This window comes from Saimiri boliviensis, chromosome 5 (genome assembly GCF_048565385.1).
Source record: "Saimiri boliviensis isolate mSaiBol1 chromosome 5, mSaiBol1.pri, whole genome shotgun sequence".
NCBI lineage: Eukaryota > Metazoa > Chordata > Mammalia > Primates > Cebidae > Saimiri > Saimiri boliviensis.
In genome coordinates, this window is record NC_133453.1 from 78,199,366 (window position 1) to 78,224,942 (window position 25,577).

The 25,577-nt window shown below is 33.5% G+C and overlaps 1 protein-coding gene across 1 annotated transcript in view; it reads right to left on the reverse strand.

Annotated features, from left to right (window-relative positions):
• Window positions 1-25,577, reverse strand: part of PSMD14 (proteasome 26S subunit, non-ATPase 14) — a 110,722-nt gene that overhangs the window by 28,677 nt on the left and 56,468 nt on the right. Inside the window, exons 4-7 of the mRNA XM_003921937.3 lie at window positions 18,083-18,154; window positions 17,745-17,864; window positions 15,457-15,527; window positions 14,354-14,504 (exon numbers count right to left, since the gene is read on the reverse strand). Coding sequence (XP_003921986.1) covers window positions 14,354-14,504; window positions 15,457-15,527; window positions 17,745-17,864; window positions 18,083-18,154 — 414 coding nt within the window. The remainder of the gene's footprint in view (window positions 1-14,353; window positions 14,505-15,456; window positions 15,528-17,744; window positions 17,865-18,082; window positions 18,155-25,577) is intronic.

Here is a 25,577-nt window from a genome sequence, read left to right on the forward strand (position 1 = left end):
TTATAATATTAATAAAAAAGAACCTCCTGCTGACTGTGCCATCAGCACACCACCCTCTATCTTGTAATATAAGGTGACACCAATTATTGCAATTTTCATGAAGCAGTAAAGATAAAAATTAACTTTGCATCTTTATTATTGAAATATGTCATTACTAAACTTACACCAAACAGCCTTCACTGGTGTGCATACGTTTGTCACCAGAATTTTACCTAATCAAAATGAATGACAGAGAAACTAAAACTGAAAGTGAGCACAAGTTAAGGGACCACATCTAAAGCCCAGGCCTGTCACATCAATTACACCACCACAGTACTTGAAATGACAACAAAATTACAGCCAGCAAGGCACTTGCCCACGTATTCTCTTCTAGTCAGATACCTTTTACTTCTTGTGACTATGAAAGACTTTATACCTTGTCTGATGGCCTTAAATGTCCAAGCCACTGTCAAGCATAGAAGGCACAATAAGAAAACCAAGGTCATCCACGCTTTAAGCTAAGAACATGGTATAGAATGATATGGTCCTAATTCATAGTAAAGAAATTACAATAGGTATCTTCTTTTTGTGTGTACAGAAATACTTTAAATTCTTCTATGATACAATAACATGTTAGCTCTTACAGATAGAGTATCAAGAATCACGTACTTGCTAAAGCTTTTCAACATTGTTAAGGTTTTATGTAAAGTCATGTGACCTTAAGACAGATTTCTGCTTTAAGGGAATTTAACTCAAATAGATTTATCACATAAAACAATCTTAAAGCAAGATAATATAGTAAGTAATAGAGTATTTCTACATTTTGCCTTTAAAAGTGCTAAATAATTAATATTTATCAATGTTTTAAAAGCTTTGTCAACTACATTTGTTCTTATTTGTACAATTATTATTTGAGGATACTAAGAGATTAAAAATAGTTAAGCCAACTAAATCTAATCAAGTCTGAAAATTCTGTTTGTAATAAGTATTACTGCATGCTGTACGCTAAAGAACAAGATTTAAAGAAAGAAAGAAAAATCACCCTTTGTAAAAGTGTGCTATGATGGATCCAAAGACAGTAACAAAAAATACAAACCTAGACTAAAACATTATGACAAGTGAATCAATCTAAGCTTCTGACTACTCATTCGGCCTACAATATCAACTCTGAATTTTGCTTTTATTTCAGTTAACGTTTTCCCAAAGATTCATTCCTCTTGTCTCAAAATAAAGTGAAGCATCCCCAGAACATGAATGATTTAATAGCTTGTGAAAACTTTTTGCTTTTTATACAATAACCTTAATCCATACTTAACTTCCATGCTTACATAAAAATATATATGGCCTACGCTGCTTATACTTAAAATTTTTGTAAATGTATTCTTTTTTCAAAAAGCAATAATAAAAACAAGTACTAATAACAGACATACTTTAATCAGATGTCATCACGAATAACTTCAAACAACTGTTAAAAAATATAGAAGCAAAATGTTCTCACACTTGTACTAAAGAACATAAGATAAAGTTAAAATGTTGGCAAAGGAGGAAGAAGGTGACCATTTTCAAAGTATATAACTTAAATACAAAATTAAGAATTGCCACTGTAACTATTAATGGTAAATACTTAAGAGCAAAGCGTCATTTTGGTCCACTTCAAGATTTCAGTAAAATCATTTGTGAGGGGGAGAAAAAGTTGCTACAAAACTATGAAAATTTCGTTATGTATCACAACGAAATTCCTATATATTTGTTTATATTGAATGCTTTCAAACTAAAACAGCAGATAGCTACTTTACTTGTAGAAGTCTATATTATTTCTCTGAAATATTATATGCAGGTGTGAAATTTCATTAAAAGGAAATGAAAATACCAGGTAAGTAGGTATCATGATCTGAAAATTTTTAAGTTTTCTTAAATTAAGAGAACAATTCAAGAACTTAATAAAATGACATGCTTTCATTGACAATTCCTGAGTACCAGTGATATAGCCTATAGAAAATGACTATTTACATTAAGATTAAAATAATTTGCTGCCATCACTATAGCAACTGTCTTAAGGAAACTAACATGTTCAACAACCTGCAGACCAAAATTAGATTTAGTATGCAATAAAATGTAAACATGGCGATACAGTCTACATTTTAATTTTTGTATAATTTTATAATTGCTTTTTGCACTGTGAAAATACGTGGATTTCTCCTTTAGAGCAACCTATCAAAATAGACTCATTAATGTCCAGTGCACTAATGAGCAATGGGTGAAGAAGGTGTTAATTATGCCACAGTAAGATTAAAAAAAAAAAAAAAAAAGCCCTAGTGAGCACTCGATGATGTGTATAAGCTGAAAGTGTTTCTCCATGTTTGTGTATTTACAGCATGATGCAATAGAATGACAGCAAAATGGTCACTCCATGGTTAAGAACAGAAATCTTAGATATAACAAACTGAATAAAGAACCCCCAAGAATTAATTAAGGTATGGGTGGGTAGGGGAAATAATCTATTTTTTGGAGCTCTCTGAATTTTCTAAACAGTTCATTTTGAAGTATACATAGATTAAATTAGTTGTGTTTATATCTTATAAACACTAATAATAATTTAACCAAAAATTTTTTTCACAAAAACTACTTCCTTAATATATAATAGCAAAATCCTCTCAGCTAAAGTATGAAGAATATTTTCAGGAATATGATGCTAGACTTTTAAAAATTCCTTTCCATGCTGAAGGCCTACACACCACATTGAATCTCTATTCACCAGCCTGACCATTTAATTTTTTCTGGTACAAGTGCCTTGAGACTTTTCAGAGGTCACTGCAACAGTAGACAGCTTATAACAAAACCATTAGCAGTTTGGCTAGCTTAGGGAAACCTCTTACTTTCCTTTTTTGTTTATTATCACTGCATGAATCTGCAGCATATGATAGTTTATAATTTCTCAGGCTTGTTAAATTCATGTTAAAGGTCTGTTTTCTTGTTGAATAAATTTTGTTCATATAATGCTGCCTATTTCATACACTCAGTCTTTAATAGCACCTTTGGTCTATGCGCAACTCACAGATCAAAACAGAGGACTAAAATAGGGGTTGATGATGCTATTTACATGTGTGATTCCTGCTGTCTTCTTGTTAGTAGCTTTAATATAATAGAAGACCTTGTCTGTTTTGTAATTAACACATCTTTACTGGAGAGATATTTGGAAGTGATTGCTGTGAATATACTGGTTAGTAAAATAAACACAATCACACACCACTTTCTGTTATCAGACAAATTTGTGAATTGTACACATTATACTCCAGATCAACAAACTGTGATATAACAGCCAAGTAGAAGACACATATTTATATAACCCTTTATTTTTCTGAAAATATGTATTCACTCTGACCTTGCAAATATAATTAGCTTGTGGGATGTGCAGATTTCAGTACCATGGTTGCTTTACTAATTGCAACTCTTGGAAATAGATACTAAATATTTGGAAGCTGCCAATACAAAATAAAAACTGCATGTTTTTTGTACATCTGTCTTAGATTATAAAAGCAAAATAGTTTTAAAAACAATCCTGAGTTCCATATTTATTCCAATCATGCCCAAGGGTCAAGGATCTATCATTTCATTTTAATGACGAATCTGTTTTATGACTTAAAACTCAGTTTAATCCATGATTTTTTGGCTTCTTTCATGAGTAGAGTACAGTTCATCCAATATGCTATTTATTTTAAAATTCGTGTTTTCATATCAACTGCTAGGTCACTGAAAGACTAGACTAAATTTCTAAAGCACCAATCTATAGTTCCCAATTTTTATACCCAAAGGAAGCTATTTTTAAGCAAGCTCTTCAAATCAGTTTAATAGAAAGGTGTTTTTAAGAAAAATACATATACATTTCTGGCAGAAGCTGTAATATTTATCTCTTTCTTTTCAGGAGTTGCCTTTGGTCCAATTGCACTTATATTACAGTCAATGACTATGGGTATTTACACAGAGTAGAACTAGTGTTTTAAGAATTTATAATGTATTCATTTTCTTGAGCTTAAAAATGAAACAATCAGAATCTTCTGTAATCTCAGGTCAGCTCACTATATATATTATATATGTATACCTATATATCATATATAAGATTCAGTTCATCATATATATGATGAACTGTAACTTGCATATATGATGAACTGGAATAATTTTTTTAAACTTGAAAAAAAATTAAGACTTCAAAATCAATGTCAAACACTAAAAAGAAAAAAGTAACAATTCAGTTACTAGTTACATATTTTAAAACATACAAAACCACCCTATATAAAGTAAATCTCTAAATGACTATAAAAATAAAAGTTGTGTGAAGAAAGGCAACACTCAACCCATATCAAATACTCTTTATCACCTAGAAATGACCTGTTATCAACTGCTTAGGTTGTTTCTAGATTCTTTAAAAATTAAGAGCACATGTGACCTAGGAAGTACTGCTGGGTTTGTGACCATTTCGTTACTTCTGCTGCCATGCACTGCCAGACATCTATAAGAGAAAAACATCTTATGTCTCTTGTAAGCCCACAGCATAAAAAATTCAGAGAAATCTTACTTTTTATGCCATTTCCAATGAAAAGCACTAAGAACTAAAACTGACTCATGCCAAATGCATATCACTGAATTGCTGTGATTTCTTAGTCTCAAGTTTGCAACATGGAAATTATTTATAAAATGTCAATTTTAGCTCTGGAAAAGAAATTCCTATGTGTATGTACATTTTCTTTCTTCATCCTCGGAGAATTGCTTACTGTAGCTAGAGATCTGTAGTACAACTTCAGTATATTGGGAGAAACGGGGGATGGGGTGTAACTTGCATAATTTACTTTTTTTGACAAGTGAAGACATGCATCAAAATTCAAAGAGTAAATCCACAAGTTTTGAACATACACGCTTTAATGAAAACAAATCGATCTTTAGAAACTAGTATGGTAAAAGGTAATTAAACATTTTTAGATTCATGAAACATTGGGAAAAGAATTTACTTAAGTTATAATAAAAATAAAGTTTCACAGAATTTTTTTCAACATATGTATGTAGTCAGTATGGTGTAGAGGTTTAAATGCTTGAGGCACTCTGGAGTCAGAATCCTGCCTAAGTTAGAATTCTGGGTCTATCACTCGCTAGCTAAGAGACCTCAAACAAGTTATTTAACCCTTCAATTTCTTCGTTTGTTCATGAATGATATACCTCATTGACTTGGTAATAAAATAGTACATGTGTTTCTGCCACTATAGTTTTCAGTGTTACTAACTGTGGCAATGATGGAGTTGCCCAGCTCAGATCTTTCAACAGAACCTGCTGTGGAGAGCACGACTGACTCACAACCTCCAGCTTTTACATCTTTGGATCCATTGGGCATTCACACCAGGTCATACTTCTCCTGGGCAGCTCCCAGCCAACTACTGAACACAGCAGTGATACTAGAACCTAGCCATTCCTGCCAAATAAGGGATTTCTCTAAAGGCCAATTTTGGCTCAAGGACTCCCCAGCAGCCTGGCTGAAATTTTCTTAGCACTAGCTGCACTCTGTGGCTTCTCTACCCAATCTACCTTCACTTTTTCCTTTTGCAGGGTCAAACCTTCACTGCTATCTAAAGACTCTCCCCTTTCTCCATCATGGTGTCTCCCCCACTACATCTTTTGCATGTCTAATCTCATTTTGGCATCTGATCCACGGAGGACCCAAACTGATACGGTTAACAAAGCAGAGTACTGGTATTATGAAGAGTGTTAACATTAGAAAAAAGTTACCCTAAAAATCAAGTTATAATTACAAATTTTGCATTGAGATAAACGACATATTAAAAAAGAATCAATAGGAAATTAGAGAGTGGCACTTTAAGATGTATTTCCTTAGGGAAATTCCTAATCACAATAAGAAAAGTATATAGTTATACTGAAGGTTATTATCTAGCTTTTAAAAATGACTGAATATGTCTAGAATCTTGATAATCCTGCATGATTAGTGTTTCTAGACTCATAAGTGACAGATAAATAGTGAGCTTAAAACTGAATGCCTCAGGGGACTACTAATAAGCTACAAGAGACTAGCACCTATGGGTCACTAGTCTGATACCAACTTAGTGTCAATTTTATCTAGTGGCTACTCAGCCTACATAAAATGGAACAAGTGACTTCAGATCCCTTTCTAGTGGACAAACTAAAACAAGTGGTTTGCCTGTTGGCAAGTTCACGTAAAGCAAAGGAATAAAGGGCCCTAGAGAACAAAGTTGGACTCAACCATGTTAGTATGGCAGTAGGGCATGTGGATGAGAATAAGGGACCTATATCCATTGCTTGTGCTGTAACACCGCATTCAGATACAAATTATATACATCAAACTACTATCTCTCAATAGGCAAAGGCATTTTAGTATAAAAAATATGTAAAGGTCAATTACTTTGCTGTGTATCACTTTTGTGTATTTTTATTTTGCTTATTAATTAAATACTATATAGAAATTATCTGGCCTAATTTTCTCAACAACCAAGTGTAGGTATTAATACTATCAAGTTATAGATGAGGAAACTGAAGTGTAGAGGATTTAAATCAATTAAATGAAATGATACAACCAGTAAATGATACCACTATGATTGGTACCTATACAGTATGCCAAAGCCAGTACTCTTCATCATCAAGCTGTTTAACAGCTATCCTGACACAAAAGCAAGAAAAGACTACTACTAGGTTCAGTTACTCAACAGCAAGGTTTGTGTCTCATTCGTCATTGAATATCCATTCTACAACAGAGTGACACACAAAATACAATGCAAAATAAGTATCTATTGAAATGAAAAACTCAGCTTACTAGCAATCTAAAAATAACAACTGAGGAATCAACTATGACTTCGAAGAAAATTTACCACATCATTTCTACCCTCTTTAGGAAATTACAATGACAAGAAGACATTATTAAACCTGACAAAACTAAGTCCCAGGTCCAGAAATATCCTCACAACTAAAAATGGCTAATGTCATATCTAGAATGTGATCTTTCAAAATTAAAATACATGGGCTCTGAAAAGGTCTCTCAATCGAAGTCATAATTTCCACATTTCTACTTGCTGGTACAAAACTGGCATTAAGGACAGGGAATAGATCATACTCCTCTCTGTAACTCCAGTGTACTCTTGGCACAAAGTAGTGATCAACAACTGTCTGCTGAACCAATGACCAGGGATAATTAGATGACTACAGAAAGAAAAGCATTCAAGAAGTGAGAGTCAATAAATAATATTCTTACAGGTAATTAATAATGTATTTTTACTGAAACAGTTGTATTCAAACTAATTTGAAGCACATTTACATCATTCAAAATGCATAGCAAGCAATAAAGCATAGCAAATTAGCCCAGAGATTATATTACTAATATAAAAGCTCTAGGTTAAAAGAACTCCATAGGAACTGTTACCTCTATATAAGATTTATGCTGTTAGAATTTTAAATGTAAAATTATTTCTACATTCCTAGCTGACAAATTTTTACATCAGCTAAATAAATGTGATAAACTATTACACATTATTCTATCATAAATAGTACAGGCATATTAGTACCTATAATATTTTCTTAGGTGTCCTCACAAGACCTAAGAGTGTTATAAAACTTCAAACTGATACTAAGAGTGAAAGACAGGAAGCAAACAAAAGATAATACAGTAACAAAATTTGTTCCAAGAATACCTTGGAAGGGTATGCTCATAGAGCTATGTCAGGAATGGAAATAGATTTTTTTAATGTATTCTATTTCCTATTTTTCTCTTTCCACCTGGAAAACTAGACAAAGAAAAGGGGTGTGCATGGGCGTGTACAATTTATGATTAGGACTACCCAGCCTTAGCTGATACTTGTGGGATACTGACCTACTGACCAAAAAATAATCTTATGAGTAAGATTATTATTTAGCTATACTAAATATCTTTTCCTACTTTTAGAAGACAAATGACATATTAAACTTGAACTCCAGCTGTAATTTTACAAGGTTCAAATTCATCAAGGACAATGTCCATGAGTAAACTGGCTAACTTACCTTGTCAGTCTCATGTTTCAGTCATTTAATAAATGACTCTATAACTGCTAACATATAAAAAATTACTGAATGTCACAAAATTAACTCTAGGTTTTTGGATATGCTAAAAGTTAAAAAAAAATAGAACTGGTAATGGCTGAACACTGATGCAAATTCATTCCTTGATTTTATTTTATAAACATTTATGAAGAAACTATTTTTGCACTAAATTCCAAGACATGAATTCGTATCTTCCCTCAAAGAAGTCTGAGTCTTGTGGGGAAGACAACACAGACAGATGAATAAAACACAAAACGGTTAAGTGCAATACATTAATCACCTCATAGGCCCAAGTTTTAGTGTAACATATTCACTTCCTTTTCATCAGTATGCCCAAGGAAAACATCTTAGAAAATGTAAGGGCTGAATAAAAAGTTGGCCAATCAGAAGAGTATTCCTAGATTAGTTAGGATATACAAAATATAAAAAGAGAAGTCTTCATTTCTTTCTTTCTTTCTTTTTTTTTTTTTTGAGACAGTCTTACACTGTCACCCAGGCTGAAGTGCAATGGCACAATCTTGGCTCACTGCAACCTCCACCTCCCCAGTTCACAAGATTCTCCCACCTCAGCCTGCTGAGTAGCTGGGATTACAGGCATATACCACCACATCCAGCTAATTTTTAATATTTTTAGTAGAGACAGGGTTTCATTATGTTGGCCAGGCTGGTCTCAAATTGCTGACCTCGTGATCCACCTGCCTCGGCCTCACAAAGTGCTGGGATTACAGGCATCAGTCACCACGCTGGCCAAAAAGGAAAGTCTTAATTTCTCTTGCAGTCATTACCATCATCCTAAATGTATCATATTAGAGATTAATTTATAAATTTGTTCTTATAAAAATTTGCAGAAACATTCACATTCTATTTTTTAAATATTCTAGTTTTTGATACTTTTAAGTATGAATTATGTTTCTCTTGCAGTCATTACCATCATCCTAAATGTATCAAATTAGAGATTTATAGATTTGTTCTTATCAAAATTTGCAGAAACATTCACATTCTATTTTTTAAATATTCTAGTTCTTGATACTTTTAAGTATGAATTATGTTACTCTTCAGAATAAAGTATCATTTATTGCACACCTCCTAATATGACATGTGTACTCTAATCTCTACATACATTACCTCATAACAGTCATAACACTATGAAACAGGTACTAAGATTCCTGCTATGTAGATGAAAAATCTGAAGCTAAAGAAAATTAAGTAACTTGTTCAAGGTCGCACTATAAAGAGGAGATAAAAATAGATTTTAATGCAGGCCTGATCCCTAAGTCTGTGTTCTTTATTACCTTATCCCTTGGCTATGCCCTACTAATATATATATATATATATATATATATATATATATATATATCTCCACACTAATACATATATATACACATATATATATTAGTAGGGCATATATATATTAGTAAGGCAGAAGGCATATATATTAGTAGCATAGCCCTACTAATACACATATTCCCTTTATATATATAAATATAAAATATATATGGTATATATATTATATATGGTATATATATATATATATATATATATATATAGACAGATATATAAAATAAGAAGCTTAAAACATGACTACTATTTGAGTACTTTAAAACATTCACCATCTTAAAACTTTCTAATATAAAATTTCTTGGAAAAATAAAGTATTTGCTACCCACCCCACCCACTCAAAAAAAAAGATGCAACCTTCTAGATATCTGAAAATAAAGGGTATGCTCTTACAACATTCATTCCCTAACTTTCTTTTTTAAAATTTTAATTATTTTTTAAAATTTGAGATGGAGTTTCATCATGTTGCACATGCTGTTCTCAAACTCCTGGGATCTAGTGATCCACTCACTTTGGCCCCTACATAGGGCTGGGATTACAGGCGTGAGCCATGGTACCCGGCCACATTCCCTAACTTTCTTCCTATATTTATATTTCTTCTCCAAAGCTCCATCTTTTGTAAAATGCTAGTTGTTTAAAAAAATTTAAACTCATTTTACCTTCTAGTATCTGTGAAAAAACAATGAACAAAGAAGTAAGCACCACTTGGAACATTGTTTCTACATTCTTTCAATGTGGTACGAGCTCTTCTTTGCTGGGTGATGTCCCCACCCACCCCTCAAAGCTTAGCCCTAGCTTTATCTACTTTGCGCAACCTACACTGATTTCTCCCTTCTTCTAATTTTAATTTGCATTTCCTATGTTTGCTATACAAGTAATACTTTATTGTATACTGGCACATACAAAATTCTCAGTATTTGTTGAATTATTTCTGTCTGTAGCAGCCAATTTAATACTTACAGAAACAAGCAATTTCAGTATATTTTGTATTGTATCAGTACACAATGTAGGTTATCAGTACACAGTTGGCAGGATGAGATCTTGCTCACTGCTAACACTAAATACATATGATTTATCTTCTCAAAGAAGACCAAGACCATTTTTTAAAATTTATTTTGCATCTTAGAATCATTAGCACACATATCAGGTATACTTAAGAAATACCTGCAGATAAGCTGACCTGCAGTTAGATATATATCACATTTTTTAAAGTTTATTGAGTGTTTTGATCAGATTAAATAAAAATATTTCAAGAAAACCTAACCAGTGTGAAGACACATTTGGACATACTTAGTCATTACTTTGTTTTAAAAAAACAGAGAACAGATACAATGACTGTTAGGAGTTAGTTAGCTGGTAACAACTGAGCATTTTACTAACCAGAACCTCGTCAAGGAAAATGAGTTCTCTAAAGTAGTAATGCTTTTAATAAATATATTAAAACATCATAATTAAGTTGTATGCTAGTTTTATGATGTTTTATGATTTTGTCCAAACTGACCATTCTTTTTGCCCTAAGCAAGAAGTATAGTCACATTATAGATTGAATTAACTTAAATTTGCCGCTGGATCTAGTTGTGGGCTGAGTATACAAGATCATAAAACATTCAGCAAGCTGTTCCCACTGTGCCACTTAAGAACTGAAGTTTAAAATATGTGAATATGTATATTTTACAAATGAACTAAATACTGCAGCAGATCTTATAAACTATTTCACTGATTAGAGCAGAACTCACTGGTAACTTCTATGAGCTTACTCTCCACTTAAATTATGAATGCAATTACCATTGATTTTCACCTGTATCATTTTAAAACATTTACAGTATTGTACAATATGCACAGGGTTACAGATTCTTTATCACATAGTGTACTTCATTATTTATGTTGGTTTCAGTGTTTGCTCCCAGCGATGTCCCAAAAGCCAACAGAAATGAGTCTAAATTATTTTTAAAATTAATGGAACAACAGATTTTTAAAAATCAATTAATATGTAATATATACTATCTACAGAAAACTATAGAGAACGGAGAGAAAATGTACAGCTCTTTCCCCTGATTTACGCTGAAGAGAGTGACACCTATCCACAGTAACTTAAGGAATAGCCTTGCAATGACCTTTGGTTTTCATTTTTCATTCCTCACTCTGATTATATCATTCATAACAGTCTAATATTAAAGAATTAAAGAACCATGAAAAAGCCTAAGCTCTGAAATTTTACAGACCTGGGTTAGTATCTCTGTTTTGTTGCTAACTGACAGTCTAACTTTGGCAAAGCAATTTCCTTGGCCCTAATTTTTTTTTTAATCACTAATAGTAATAGTGCCTATCTTTAGCATTATAACAAAGAATAAATTAGATAAGTTGAAATGGTTATTAACAATACCTGGCTCACAGCAATTATTGAATAACAATGTAATCATGTCACCATAAAAGAAAATCAAACTAATTGTGAATGAACTGAGATTACCAAGAAAGAATCCAGGCTTATCTAATCTCTCAAAGACAGAAATATTGGAATTTATAAAAATGAAAATATACAAAATGTACAAGAGGTTGTAAAATCAGTGAACAGAGACCCAACTTAAATCATTTATATCTAAAGTGTCATCATTTTGACTCTTGATCTAATGACTGTCTCACTAAATATTTCAAAAGCTTTGATAAATCATGTGCAGGAAAGGGAGAGGGAGACTCTTATGCTATTCTTTGTTATTTTAGTTAATATTCCTAAGTATGATTTAACTAAAACACTCTAAGGATTTACTAGCATTTAATCTGATTCATAGTGAAGAGAGGCCTTGACACTGAAAGAACCATAAATTACAGTCAAGATCTGACTCCCTAAAGATGAAGTTGCATCATTGACAAAGAACTAGATCCTTATTTCAGGAGATATAATAGTATGAATCTAGACATTAGGTACAACAAGTGATGCACATCAGCAATGATAAGTATTTACACTAAATTTTTTCAAAAAGACTTCTTCCTAACATAAAAAAGTAGACAGTGATATATGATTTCACAAATTTTAGATATATTATTTTTTAAAACTAAATTTAACATTGTTAACAGCCATGTGATACATGTATATTTTTAACTGAAATTCATCATTTTTATATAAATTACAATTAATTAGAAATAATGAAAATTCCAATATTATACAAGACAAACTAGGTTTGGAAACTAAAATGCCATTTTAAATATTACAAAAGTATAACCAAGAATAAAATAAATATTCATTTATTTACATTCTATTTTGAGAATACTTTCTTTCATTGTGTTTAAGTTTATACTTTCCTTTTTGAAAGTAGCCACCATCAGGAGTCAAGGTATCATAAAACGTTAAGTTGAACTAATACTACAAAACAGAATTCTAATTATATTTTAAATTAAGCTTCAATTATTACTTGTAAATATTGTGGTAGGGGAACTTTATTAGGTAACTGTTATATTTGTAAAACAGTAATTATTATCTAAATGAATTATTTACAAGTTACTAAAAAGGTACCTTCAAATAGAGAATTAAACTTAAAAGATATTATACTATAATTCATAAAGCTAATAACAATCAAGAATTTTCAATCTCTTTTATCTGTATGTTGAGTAACAAAACAGTTTAAAAAAGAAAACAAATTGAAATATAGGCATATAGCAAGAATCAGAAGCTATCCATTCTGAGTGGTCTAGTATATCAGTTTCTATTATTGTTTTTGTGGATAGTTTCTGCCTCTGAAAAGCTAAATCACACCTAATAGGATCATGATTTAGAGAAGACCTCAATTCTTATATATCATAATGATATGATATCAGAAAACATTCAACTTCAAATTTATGACAGATTAAAAACTCCATATTTTAACAGCCATGCTTAGTTTGTTTGAGCTGGTGAGCAGACATAAATGTAATCTGCACTACTATCAAACTCCAGGTCTGATAGATAACAAGCTAATATTTATTTCTAAGTGCTCTAAAAATTATTTGTAAAACCTGCATAAAAAGGATTGCATAAATATATTGTGATTTTATTTTAACAATTATTCTACACTACAATGGAAGTACATGCTCAAACAAGACACCTCAGCAGTATTTTAAAGCAGTAACCACCTAGCCAATTTCTGTATGTTCTGTAGTTTTTCTAATCCACTCTCCCTGTGGTTGAGCAAAATCGAATTGCCTCTCACATTTGCAGACAGCTCTGTGAAGGTGATAATAGAGCTGCTCCCTGCTGTCATGAGGCAGGAAATAGGAAAATGGCATATGGGGCTAGAAAGAAAGAAATAAAAAAAAAAAAAAAAAGAAGGAAAGAAAGAATGAACAAAAAAAGGGAAAGAGAACTAAACAAGAACAAAAGGGGTTTCAACAAAGAACAACTATAACCCAATATGCTTTGCAAGTTAATCTTTTTTCAGAATCATTTAGCATATTTAATCATTCATTTGCATCCTCACTCCAAAAATGTGAATGGTTGATACCAAGTCTTTGGGCAAGTTTTCATTGTCTAAAATATTTGGAAAACACACCTCCAGAATATGTCCTGCATAATGTCTGCAGAACAATACCCTTTAAATAGATTTTTTAAATGCTGTGCTAATTCCAAATTTATCACTTGAAAATGAAGATAAAGCAATGTTTATTGAAATATTAATAAAATGTTTATAGCAGGCTTTGCGTATGGTTTAACTTTCCTAATTTTATAAAATTCAAAAAATTTAAAGATAAATATTCATGACAATTAGACAGTAAGTGATTAAAGAAGAAATAAATTTCCAAATAAATTGCTAATAATACCAAAACACAGTTATCAACTGGTATAGTTTTTTGTTTTTCAAGTAAATAGACAGTAGCTTTCTGTGTATCTAAGAATCCTGTTTTGAACAAAATGGGTTTTTATTTTTTGTATCTGTAAACAGAATGTGGCAGGAGATGGCAATAAAGATAGAATCTACTCTACCTTTCCTTTTACACTCTGAATGGGATCCACAACCACTGCCACAGCTCTCTCCGACAAAGCTTCAAAGCTCTGCTGAGTGTTGATATCCACACCAGAAAGCCAACAACCAAAGCCAGGGTGACTGTGATACCAACCAACAACCATCTCCGGCCTGAAACAAAGAGGGCATTCAGACACTCAGAACAGAACAATACATTTATGATATGAAAAGAAACAACACACTAACAGGGTATAAATTAAGAAGAGATGAAAAACACACAGGTGTGAAAAAGCACCATTAGAAACCCTGAAATTGTACACCATATTATCCAGAAAACATGGAAATGAATATGTGTGACAAAGGAGTGCTATCATTAAGAGATGCACATTAGCAGTGGTAGATAAGGCTTTCAGTTTTTCACCTTGTTACCACAGTTTCTCAGAGCCAGTTTTTACCCTTTCAGCAAATAAATATCTACTCTTTAACTCCTTAGCTCTGGGAGTTGGATTTTCCAGGCACAGAGTACATTTTTAACAATGGACACCAGGATCCACTGTTGTGAAAGGATTAAATATCAATTAAACCAGCAGTAGAACTAGGAACTCAGTCAAAAACCAATTTGCACTGTTCTGCTCAGCTGCTGAGCCTTTTGCTAACATTAATTTAGAAGTTTTTTCCACAGTAGAAGAATTTGAGCAAGAGAATGACAACTATTGAGAGATTTGGTCTGAGGAAAAAAACTTTAGAATATTTGGATTATACTTTCTCTGTCTTTAAAACTATGCCTACAAACATAATTAAATATTCATAATCTCATTCAGTTGCAACTCTCAAATACATGGAACATACAAGCTCTTTCAATTATAAGTGACTAGACAGTAACTCCATATGCTAAACAGAGGGAAGCTACAGCCCAAGCTTACTATGTGACAGTCAAGAATTTTAATATGAGGCATTTCTCTGATGGGCAAATGTCTTTAGTTCTAAAGGGAAGAGATACTAGACAGGCGGTGCATGGCACTGATATTTATAGATACTTTTATGTCAACTACATGATAACTCTGAGGTATATTTCTACAAATATTTCCCATTATTTCTTTAACTGACCATTTACAATGCTTACCTTCCTGTCTGCTTCAACATATCCAACATTTTGGCTTGGAACACTGGATCAACTGCCTCCACACTGACACCCTGGTTTAGGAAGAATAGAAAAATTATTAGCTTTTTATAACTTTGGGGAGGAAAAAAAGCTTCCCTACGTATAGTATTTTGGGTTATCAAAATCATTTTGTAGCTTTTGATACCTACTCAAGTCATTCAATTATAAACCTCACATCAATCAACCTTCTAAAACTGCCAACTGCCAAACTGCTGTTGGCTGATGACTTAAGTAACTTTCAGCATTCTCTAGGAGTTTATGGCCATTGCTATGTACATATTTACCGGAAGTATGAAATAATTGAACCAACCATAACTATTGGTTAGACCTATATAGGCAAGCATACTTCCTAATGCCATCATATCATAACTGATGACTAAAATGAGTCTCATCCAAAGTTCTATAAATGTTCAGCTATCATAATGAAAGAGCCTCAAGTCTCTTACATACTGCATTGTTTTGCTAGTTCAACCAAAATAAGATATTTAAACATGAAAGAATTAAAAGTTTCAGATCATCTCCTTGGTGATACATTACTGTCATTATAGTTCCCAAGGCTTTCTTCTAACCTCAGGAATCTAAATCTAATGTACTTAAAGACACTAGTTAACATAAGCACTTCCTTCTCACCAAAACAAACAGTATGCATACAGAATTACAACAGAGTGTACATCCTCAAGAACAGGGGTATGCAATCTGCTGCTTATAGGCTAAGAATGTTTTTGGTTTTTTTCTTTCATATATATATATATATATATATATATATATATATATAAAGAAATGATGGTCTTAAAAAAGAAAGAAGAATATGCAACAGAGACATATGTCTTTATAGAAAAAGTTTACTGACTCTGGGTCCAGAAGAAAAACTTTCTAATTCTATGACACTAGAAAATAGAATTAGAGTGAATATGGGGATCAAAATCTTCTATTTTATATTGTCAAACAAGTATTTACATGGAAGTAAGGATGGTAAAGCCTAAGAACTATGTATTATAATGAATATCTACATAAGCACCCATAACATATATGTTAGTTTTATGTATTTCATATAGCCTAACATTAAAAAGATAGAGTGAAAAAAAAAAAGATAGAGTAATAGTCTAAGATTTAAATATAAACCTTTGGTTAACATGTACAGTTTTTCCCTATTTCCAAATGAATAAAATAAATATAATGGATATTGAGATAGATGTAATCAGTAGATCCAAATTAGTTTACTTCAACAAATTCAGCTATTTAGAGAAAACTTTACATTATTTATAAATATATTGCATTCTGTAGCAAATATTACATTTTAAATGCTTATTTTTAATATACATACATATATTACACTATTTAAAAATGTAATTTGTTCTCTAGCATCTACCTTATCAAAGTAAACTTATAGAGCCTCAAATAGAACAAACAGCTTTATAACCACTTCTTTAACTGTTCTTTTACAAGGCTCAGTAAGAGAAATATTGCCTATCAAAGAAGAAATATACCTTAGAAAAATACATGCATATTTTTCTAAACAAACAGGTGAGAAGGATGTATGTGTTATTTTTTTGGAAGGCAGATAGAATGGTTATTGTTTTTTGGCCATTTTATTTCAGTCAGAATGCACATTTATCAACACAAGTCTAATGCATTAAACAAAAAGGCAAAACAGAACAAAAATCTCTAGAAAGAATAATGTATTCTACACAGGTAATTTGGGTTATGGAATGCAGTGCATATAAACAAAATACCATGTCTGGGCAAAAAAACTCAGGTTTGCTATTGTTTTTTTAACTTAAAATTTTAAATAAGAAAAGTTTAAAAGTCATTCATCACAATATACAGAACATTTTTTAAATGACATGTTTCAAAACAACGGAACAAGACATAAGAACTAGTGTATATGAACTGAAAATCTAAATAAGAGAATCTCAAACCTTTTGAATCAAATATTCAAATTAATCAAACTAACACTCTGCTATTATAGGGTAACTAACTTTTAAGTCCAGTATTTTATGCCAGTTTAAGCTGAAGGAATGAGAAAATAAATTTAGCATTAGCATCATTCAGTTTGCAGACCAGAAGTTATGCTGCATTCTAAAGATTAATGATTTAATTCAACACAACCAAAAAATTTCTATCAAACTTATAATTAATTTTTCCTATTGGAAAGAGAAAATGTAATATGATGAGAGTTAGTTTGCATAGGAAAAGAAAAATGAAAAGAAACACATTTACTTGCAGCAGGCAACCATAAAAGTACTCACTGTTCCTGACTGTGGCATAGCAAACACATCAATCACTCTGACGGTATAATCATCAACAAATTCTCCAAGCATCAAACCCATAACTTCCATTGGAACTCCAGCACGACCATGTTTTAACATCTGTAGAGAGGAAGAGATGTGGACACAAAGCAAATTTCTTTAAGGTCTCTGGTTCCTCTTTATAAAACAAAAACCAAATTTTGTCCCAGTGAAAATTAAAAACTTCTTTTATAAATGTACCTAAACCAAGAGGATTAAGGTAGATAACTATTCCAAAGTAAAAGATACAATAAAAGCAACAGAGTTCTCTAAACCAAGTAACTACATTGATTACTTACTTTTAACAATGCCAGGGAAGAGATATAGACTTGTTCTGCTGTGTCCACTGCAGGAGCATCTGTAGGTGGCCCCTAGAAACAAATACATCAATTATTATAAACACACACAGAGAGTTTATGAGTTTAAAATTCAACCTACATGTGGTATAAACTTGATTGTTTTAAAAGAATTCTGAAAAACATGTCAAATATCATTTTATTTGGCTACAACATAATCAAAACACATTTGCAAATACCAAACCTGTAGAAAACAAATAAAACTTAATAATCTCTGCCAAGGGCATAATGGACATAAAGTTTAAGTCCTTCAGCAATGCCAATCTGCCTTGGCTATAATGTACCAATTAGTCACATTTGTTACCACAGTGTGTGTATGTGAAATGCAGTTGGACTAACACAATTAAGTAAAGTATCAACACAAACAGCAAATTCTCTGAGCTTCTTGATTTTCAGGTAAAGATAGCATGTACTAATAGATTAAGGCTATGGGATTCCTCCGCAGATTCATCACTACAGTGGAAGAGAAGGGGAAAGAAGACTTCTAATCCCTGGGTGAAAGAGCTGTGAACAACATCCTCTACACGTCACCTAATGAAGCTGTTCCCCTCCCCCTATACAACAACAAATTTAACACAATTGCCCCAGGTGTGAACAAACCAGTTGAGACAGGTATAGCTGATGTGAAAATACTTCCAAAACCCTGACCACTATCTTTAAAACAACTATTACTACCAATCTTATTACAGGCTAAGGAAGATACTATGTTTCTCCTTTAAGGATTCAATCTTCTTCCTGAAAGGAAGCAAACTTCTCTTGACTATAACATTCAGCTGCACAAGGTAACTGACATATAGTTCTTTCCCTCAAGATGCCTACAATCTTGTAAATGCAATTCTGCCCCACATTTAGTGCACATAGGAAGCTTCTTGTTTTTTAATACTGGACAATCTGGAAAATTATGAGATGTGACTTACATAACTGCTAGGTCCTGTTTTGCTTAAAGTTTGCTTTCCCTGACAATAACTCTATTATGAATTTGGCAAACAACATGTTACCTTAACCAAATTGTAAGCCATGTTCTCTCTCCAATTTATGCTTTTATATACTGAAATTAACAATCGCTTAACATTCCATACTTATAGGTCTGTGTGTACTCTGTGTGTGTGTGTGTGTGTGTGTGTGTGTTAAATTCTATTACTTTGTATTGTTTTAAACGTTAATAATATTTACTGGAAGCATGGTATAAAAGGTTCTAAAGTAAGTTTTCTCTAAATAAAAGAAATTTGTTTTTATTTTTGTTCAAAGTGGTGGGAAAAAAATCAAGTCCCTCAAATTTAATTTTTATTTTAAATGCCAGGAAATAATGTTGGAAATGGACCAAATTCTTCATCTATTATTACCTAATGCAGTTTTATTGCTTATTTTTCAAATAGTTAAGATCTCTTTCAGAAGGAAAACTCTGCTAAAGTAAATTAAAGAAATATCAGGCCAAAGCATCTTGCTGATCACCACATAAACCTCATTTTAGTGATACGATAATTTTACTCATTTCACTTAGAAAGTTAAAAAAGATTGGGGCTGGCTTTAGCTCAGCGGTTGCTTCAACAATGCTTTCTATGGTTAAAAACAACCACTCTGCGTGGTTCAAGACCTGTGGGTGCTCTCCAGCCCTTTTACAAAAAGAAAGAAAAAAACATTTGAAAGTTAAAAAAGATTAAGAAAAAGGTAAGGAAAACAGTAAATTAGTTATGATGAGAGGTTTGGGGGAAGTAGTAGTAATCTTAAAATGTTAGAATAATGATAAGGTTTCAGTTAAACAAAAGGAATTGGTTCTGACGATCTACTGCATAGTCTGGTGACTATAGTTAATAATAACGTATATTTCAAAATAGCTAAAAGAGGACTTCAAATGTTCTTAGCACAAAGAAATGATAACTATTAAGGTGACGGATGGTAGCCTTATTTGATCATTCCACACCATAGTCATTTATCAAAACATCACTCCCCCGCCAATATGTATAATTATTTGTCAGTTTAAAATAAAATAAAACTAGAAAAATAGATTAGGTTAATGAACACTGTATTCATAAAATTATTCCTGGATCCACAGCAACCTTAAACATTGCATATGGAGAAAGAAGTTAAACTGGTATCTTGACTGTAGCTTTAATACAGCCTTTCTCAACTTGCCCCAAAATATTTTTTTTTAGAAAAAAGGGAAATAAAACATCACACTATCACCAAAATGCGTTACTGACAGAATCCAGAAACTATTTCTGCCACCAAAGAAGGAAGAAACACTATTTTGTTCGATATCTTATACATAACCAGTACCTAGAAAAGTGCCTGGGGCATAGTTAAGAACTTAATAAGTACTGACTGAAAGAATGAATGAATAAATTAAGGTACTGCAAGCCAATGGAACAGAAAAGAAAAATACCAACCAGTTACCTGGAGAGGGAGCAAGCCATATGTAAGTGGCCTTTCTTCTGATTCAGAAACATACTAACTCACAATGGATTTTTTTCTGATTCAGAAACATAGTAACAAGAAAGCCATGTACTAGAGAAAACCATGCAGCTGTTTATTGTATGAGTGCTGGGGTTTTTGTTGTTGTTGTTTCTTTAGACAAGAGTTTCAATCCGTCCCCAGCCTGGAGGGCAATGGTGCAATCTTGGCTCACTGCAACTCCCCCCTTCGCAGGTTCAAGCAACTCTCCTGTCTCAGCCTCCTGAGTAGCTGGGATTACAGATGCAAGTCGCCACGCCTGGCTAATTTTTTGTATTTTAGTAGAGATACGATTTCACCATGTTGGACAGGCTGGCCTCGAACTCCTGAGCTCAGGCAATCCATCCGCCTCAACCTCCCAAAGTGCTATGAATACAGGCGTGAGCCACCATGCCCGGCCATGAGTGCTGCCCCTTTCACTACTGTTGGCAAAAATTAGAGAACGTTGGTAGTGGTGAAATGCAGCCAGAGAGAGAAAGAGAAAGAAATCCATATAATACAATGTCAATGGGACAGATACTAAAGACGTCGGCAAGCAGTGAATATCTAAGGCTATTGTTTTCCTACGTGCTCACTGGTTCAGAATAGCAGAAAGCAGGCAACAGAAGAAAATCCCATTAAAGACTCTGGAAACTGAGCTCAGAGAGTTATGTAAGAACATGAACAGCTGATAAGGGGAAAGAAGGGGACAGGGCAGTGCTGGGTAGAGAAGGATGTGGCCCTTAGCTAGGGCACCACCCCCAGCCCTATGCTCATGGACCTAGTTGAAGACAGGCATTTTCATTTCCCTGCCCAAATGGGTTTTCCAAGACCACCCTGGCCTGCCACTCTCCCATCCTGTGCCTATTAAAACTCCAAGACCCTAGCAGACAGAGACCCAAGTGGCTGGACTTTGAGAAGAACACATCAGCAGAAGACACAGGTGGCTAGATGTGGAGAGGAGGACATCAGCAGAGGTACACACAGGCAGCTGGAGGGACACACAGGAGCAAACCACCACACAAGTAGGCCATCAACCAGCTGAATGACACGAACTTTGGCCAGGACAGTCGGAGGAGGGCAGTCTGATTCCAGGAGAAAACCATCTCCCTTCTGGCTCCCCCATCTGCTGAGAGCTACTTCCACTCAGTAAAACCTTGCACTCATTCTCCAAGCCCACGTGTGATCCTATTTTTCCAGTACACCAAGGCAAGAACCCCAGGATACAGAAAGCCCTCTGTCCTTTGCGATAAGGCAGGTGGTCTAATTGAGCTGTATAACACAAGCCACCTGTGGACGGCTAAACTAAAAGAGCACCCTATAACACATACCCACTGTGGATTCAGCTGTAAACCTTCATCCCTAGACACTGCTATTATAGGGCTGGAGCCCCAAAAGCTGCCCATCTGTATGCTCCCCTAGAGGTCTGAGCAGCAGGGCATTAAAGAAGCAAGCCACTCCTCCATCACACACCCTGCGAGGGGGGCAAAAGAACTTTTCTCGTTTCACAGCTACAGATCAAAGATGACCCAATTAGCTCCCAAGATGAGAAAAATGTGGGGCTGTGGACAATCTACACACATTGTCTTTTGGCAAACATTCCTGAGGGACGGTATTATGGTGATTCAAAAAGAAGAAAGTCACCTAAATATAGGAATCATGAAAAAAAATTTAGAAAACTATTTGACATCAGTAAAACATCATCTTTGAAACAGAAAGCTGGAGGACAGACCAAAATAAAACGATGAAAAATAATTAAGAATTAAAATCACTAGGAGAAAAAAAGAGTAAAAGCTTTATGACAAATTTAATTCAGTGATATACAATATAAACTTCTAGATGTCGCAAAATGTACAATAAAAAGTCAGAGATAAAAACTTTTTGAAATACAATAAAATTAGAGCGGCAGTCCCCAACCTTTTTGGCACCAGGGACCAGTTTGATGGAAGACCATTTTTCGAGTATTGGGGCAGGGAGGATGGTTTCAAGATGAAACTGTTCCACCTCAGATTATCAGGCATTAATAGATGGAGCATGCAACCTAGATCCCTCACATGGGTGTTCACAATAGGGTTTGTGCTCCTTTGAGAATCTAATGCCACCACTGATCTGACAGGAGATGGAGCTCAGACAGTAATGCTCTCTTGCCTGCCATTCACCTCCTGCTGTGTGGCCTAATTTCTACAGTCATGAATTTATATGGGGACACCTGAATTATGGGACAGAAAAAAGAGCTCAAAGCTAAAAAATACAGTTGTTTCTAAGGATAAACTAAATAGAAACAATAAGCAGCCAGGCACAGTGGCTCAAGCCTGTAATCCCAGCACTTTGGGAGGCCGAGGAGGGTGGATCACGAGGTCGAGAGATCGAGACCATCCTGGTCAACATGGTGAAACCCCGTCTCTACTAAAAATACAAAAACTTAGCTGGGCATGGTGGCATGTGCCTGTAATCCCAGCTACTCAGGAGGCTGAGGCAGGAGAATTGCTTGAACCCAGGAGGCAGAGGTTGCGGTGAGCCGAGATTGCGCCATTGCACTCCAGCCTGGGTAACAAGAGCGAAGTCCATCTCAAAAAAAAAAAAAAAAAAGAAAAAAAAAAGAAACAATAAGCAAATACAAAGCTAAAGAAAATTTTCTTGAATTTAAAAAAAAAATTCACCTTTGGGACCACCATGTGTAAGGCAATAATCAATGAATAAAGAACTGTATCTTGAAAAATCTTAGCTAAATCTCTAAGTAAAACATCTAAAACCATATGATAGGGAAACCAATAGTCCGATGGGAAAAAAAAATGCGACAGGGTTGACTTTGGATTTATCTGCAACATTAAATGGCAGAATATAACGAAGCAAAGTTTCAAAGTTTTAAGAAACTGAAAGTAAAGAATTTTATACTTAATTTTTAAAAAACATCTGAAGGCCCACAAATACATTACTAAGTATACAAGGGCTCAGAAAATAGGATTCCATATATCTTCCCTGAAAGAGTTACTTAAATAAAAGATCCACTTGAACATCCCACTCCTCAAATAAAAATTAGAAGCTAAAAAATGAAAGAGTTGCCTATCACAACTATTGAATGCAGTTAAAAAAATATAGATATAAATAATATAAATAATCAGGATCCAAACCCACCTTTATCCAAGTAACTATACAGGCAGGAGAGAGAAATGAAGTACACAATATTCTCTATCTTATATAAAAGGGGAAAATAGAGATGTAAGTGCTGACTTTGATTATTCTAGAAACATAAATTAGTTTTTTGAACAGCTTTAATCACCATAAAAATTAAAAAGCATGTAATCCCAGCTACTCAGGAGGCTGAGTGGGAGGATGGCTTGAATGTGGGAGATTGAGGCTGCAGTGAACCATGGTTGACCACTGCACTCCAGCCTGGGCAATACAGTGAGACCCTGTCTCAAAAAAATTTTTTAAATTAAAATTAAAAAGCAGTGTACACATACTAAGTCACTGGGGAAGAAAAAGCAAACACAGTACTGACAGTAAAACAACAGCAGGAAATCCAGAAAGAAGAGAAACAAAAATACCAAGCAGCATAAGGCAAGATCAAATATACTGGTTATGAGAACATACAAAAGGATTAAAGTCCCTTGTTAAAAGGTAAAAGCCTCCCATAATGGGCTTAAAAATGGAAATTCATGTGTATGCTGCTTATAAATAACAGTTAAAACAAAAAGAACAAGCAAAGTTTGTCAATGAGATACCAACATTTTTTGTGCAAAAGAAGCCACAATGGCCACTGGTTCACTCACCTTACCTTTCTTCCATGACATACTACATTAATATTTCCCGCTATTAAATAATCCTTGTACTTCTAGATTAATTGTTCATGTTTTCTTTAGTATTTTTTCATTTGTGGTTATTGTTTGTCATAAATGAGACTGGCTTTTTTGTGTGTGAAATTTGCCAGGTTTTGATATGATTATGTTAGAGTTATAAAACAAACTGAAAAATTTATAAGTTTCCCAATTACAAAGTTTTCCATTTTCTATATCTAATAATACAGGTGTGAATAAAAAACTATCCATGTCTTTAAATTTTTGAAGTGTTCAATATTAAAGCATTTGGCTCTGTTCTGTGGCTGTTATAACCCTTTTAGTGGTATTGGTAAGTTCAGGTTATCTATATCTTCAGACTAGATGAACTATTATATTATAGTGTTGCAAAAAGTTTCATTTCATTTAGCTTTCAAAGCTATCATCATAGAATTGAACATATTCTATTTTAATTTTTCATTTTTTGTAGCACTGGAAGCATTTAAAACTAAATTCCTTCCCTATATCATGTTATGCCACCACCCAGATGGATTAAAGAGTTATATGATTTTTAAAAAATTAAGGTGTAACAACTGCTATGCCAAAAATATTGGTGATATCTATTTGATCTGGGTAAAGAAACACATTTTAGGTACAAACCCAACTAAACAAATACAAGAACATAAAATTGACAGAATAATCTAAATTTCTAAATAGTTAAAGAATTTAAAAGTAAAACAAAACACCCTGAAAAAATAGTTTTCCCATTTATGACAAAAAGTCAGTACACAAGCAAATAAAAAAATACTAAAACCATAATGGAAGCATGGGCAAAGAATAATAAAGAGACTAATTAACATAAAATGCATGATAAAATAAATATGAAGGCCAGGTGGGGTGGCTCACACCTGTAATCCTAGCACTTTGGGAGGCCGAAGTGGGTAGATCACAAGGTCAGCAGACAGAGAACATTCTGACTAACACAGTGAAACCCCATCTCTACTAAAAATACAAAAAATTAGCCCAGCACAGTGGCAAGCACTGTAATCCTAGCTACTCAGGAGGCTGAGGGAGGAGAATAGCTTGAACCAGGGAGGCAGAGTTTGCAGTGACCCGACACTGTGCCACTGCACTCTGGCCTGGGCGACAGAGCAAGACTTCATCTCAAAAAGCAGAAAAGAAATAAATATGAAAAATGTTCAACCTCCCTGTTGACCTTCTTTAATTAAAAA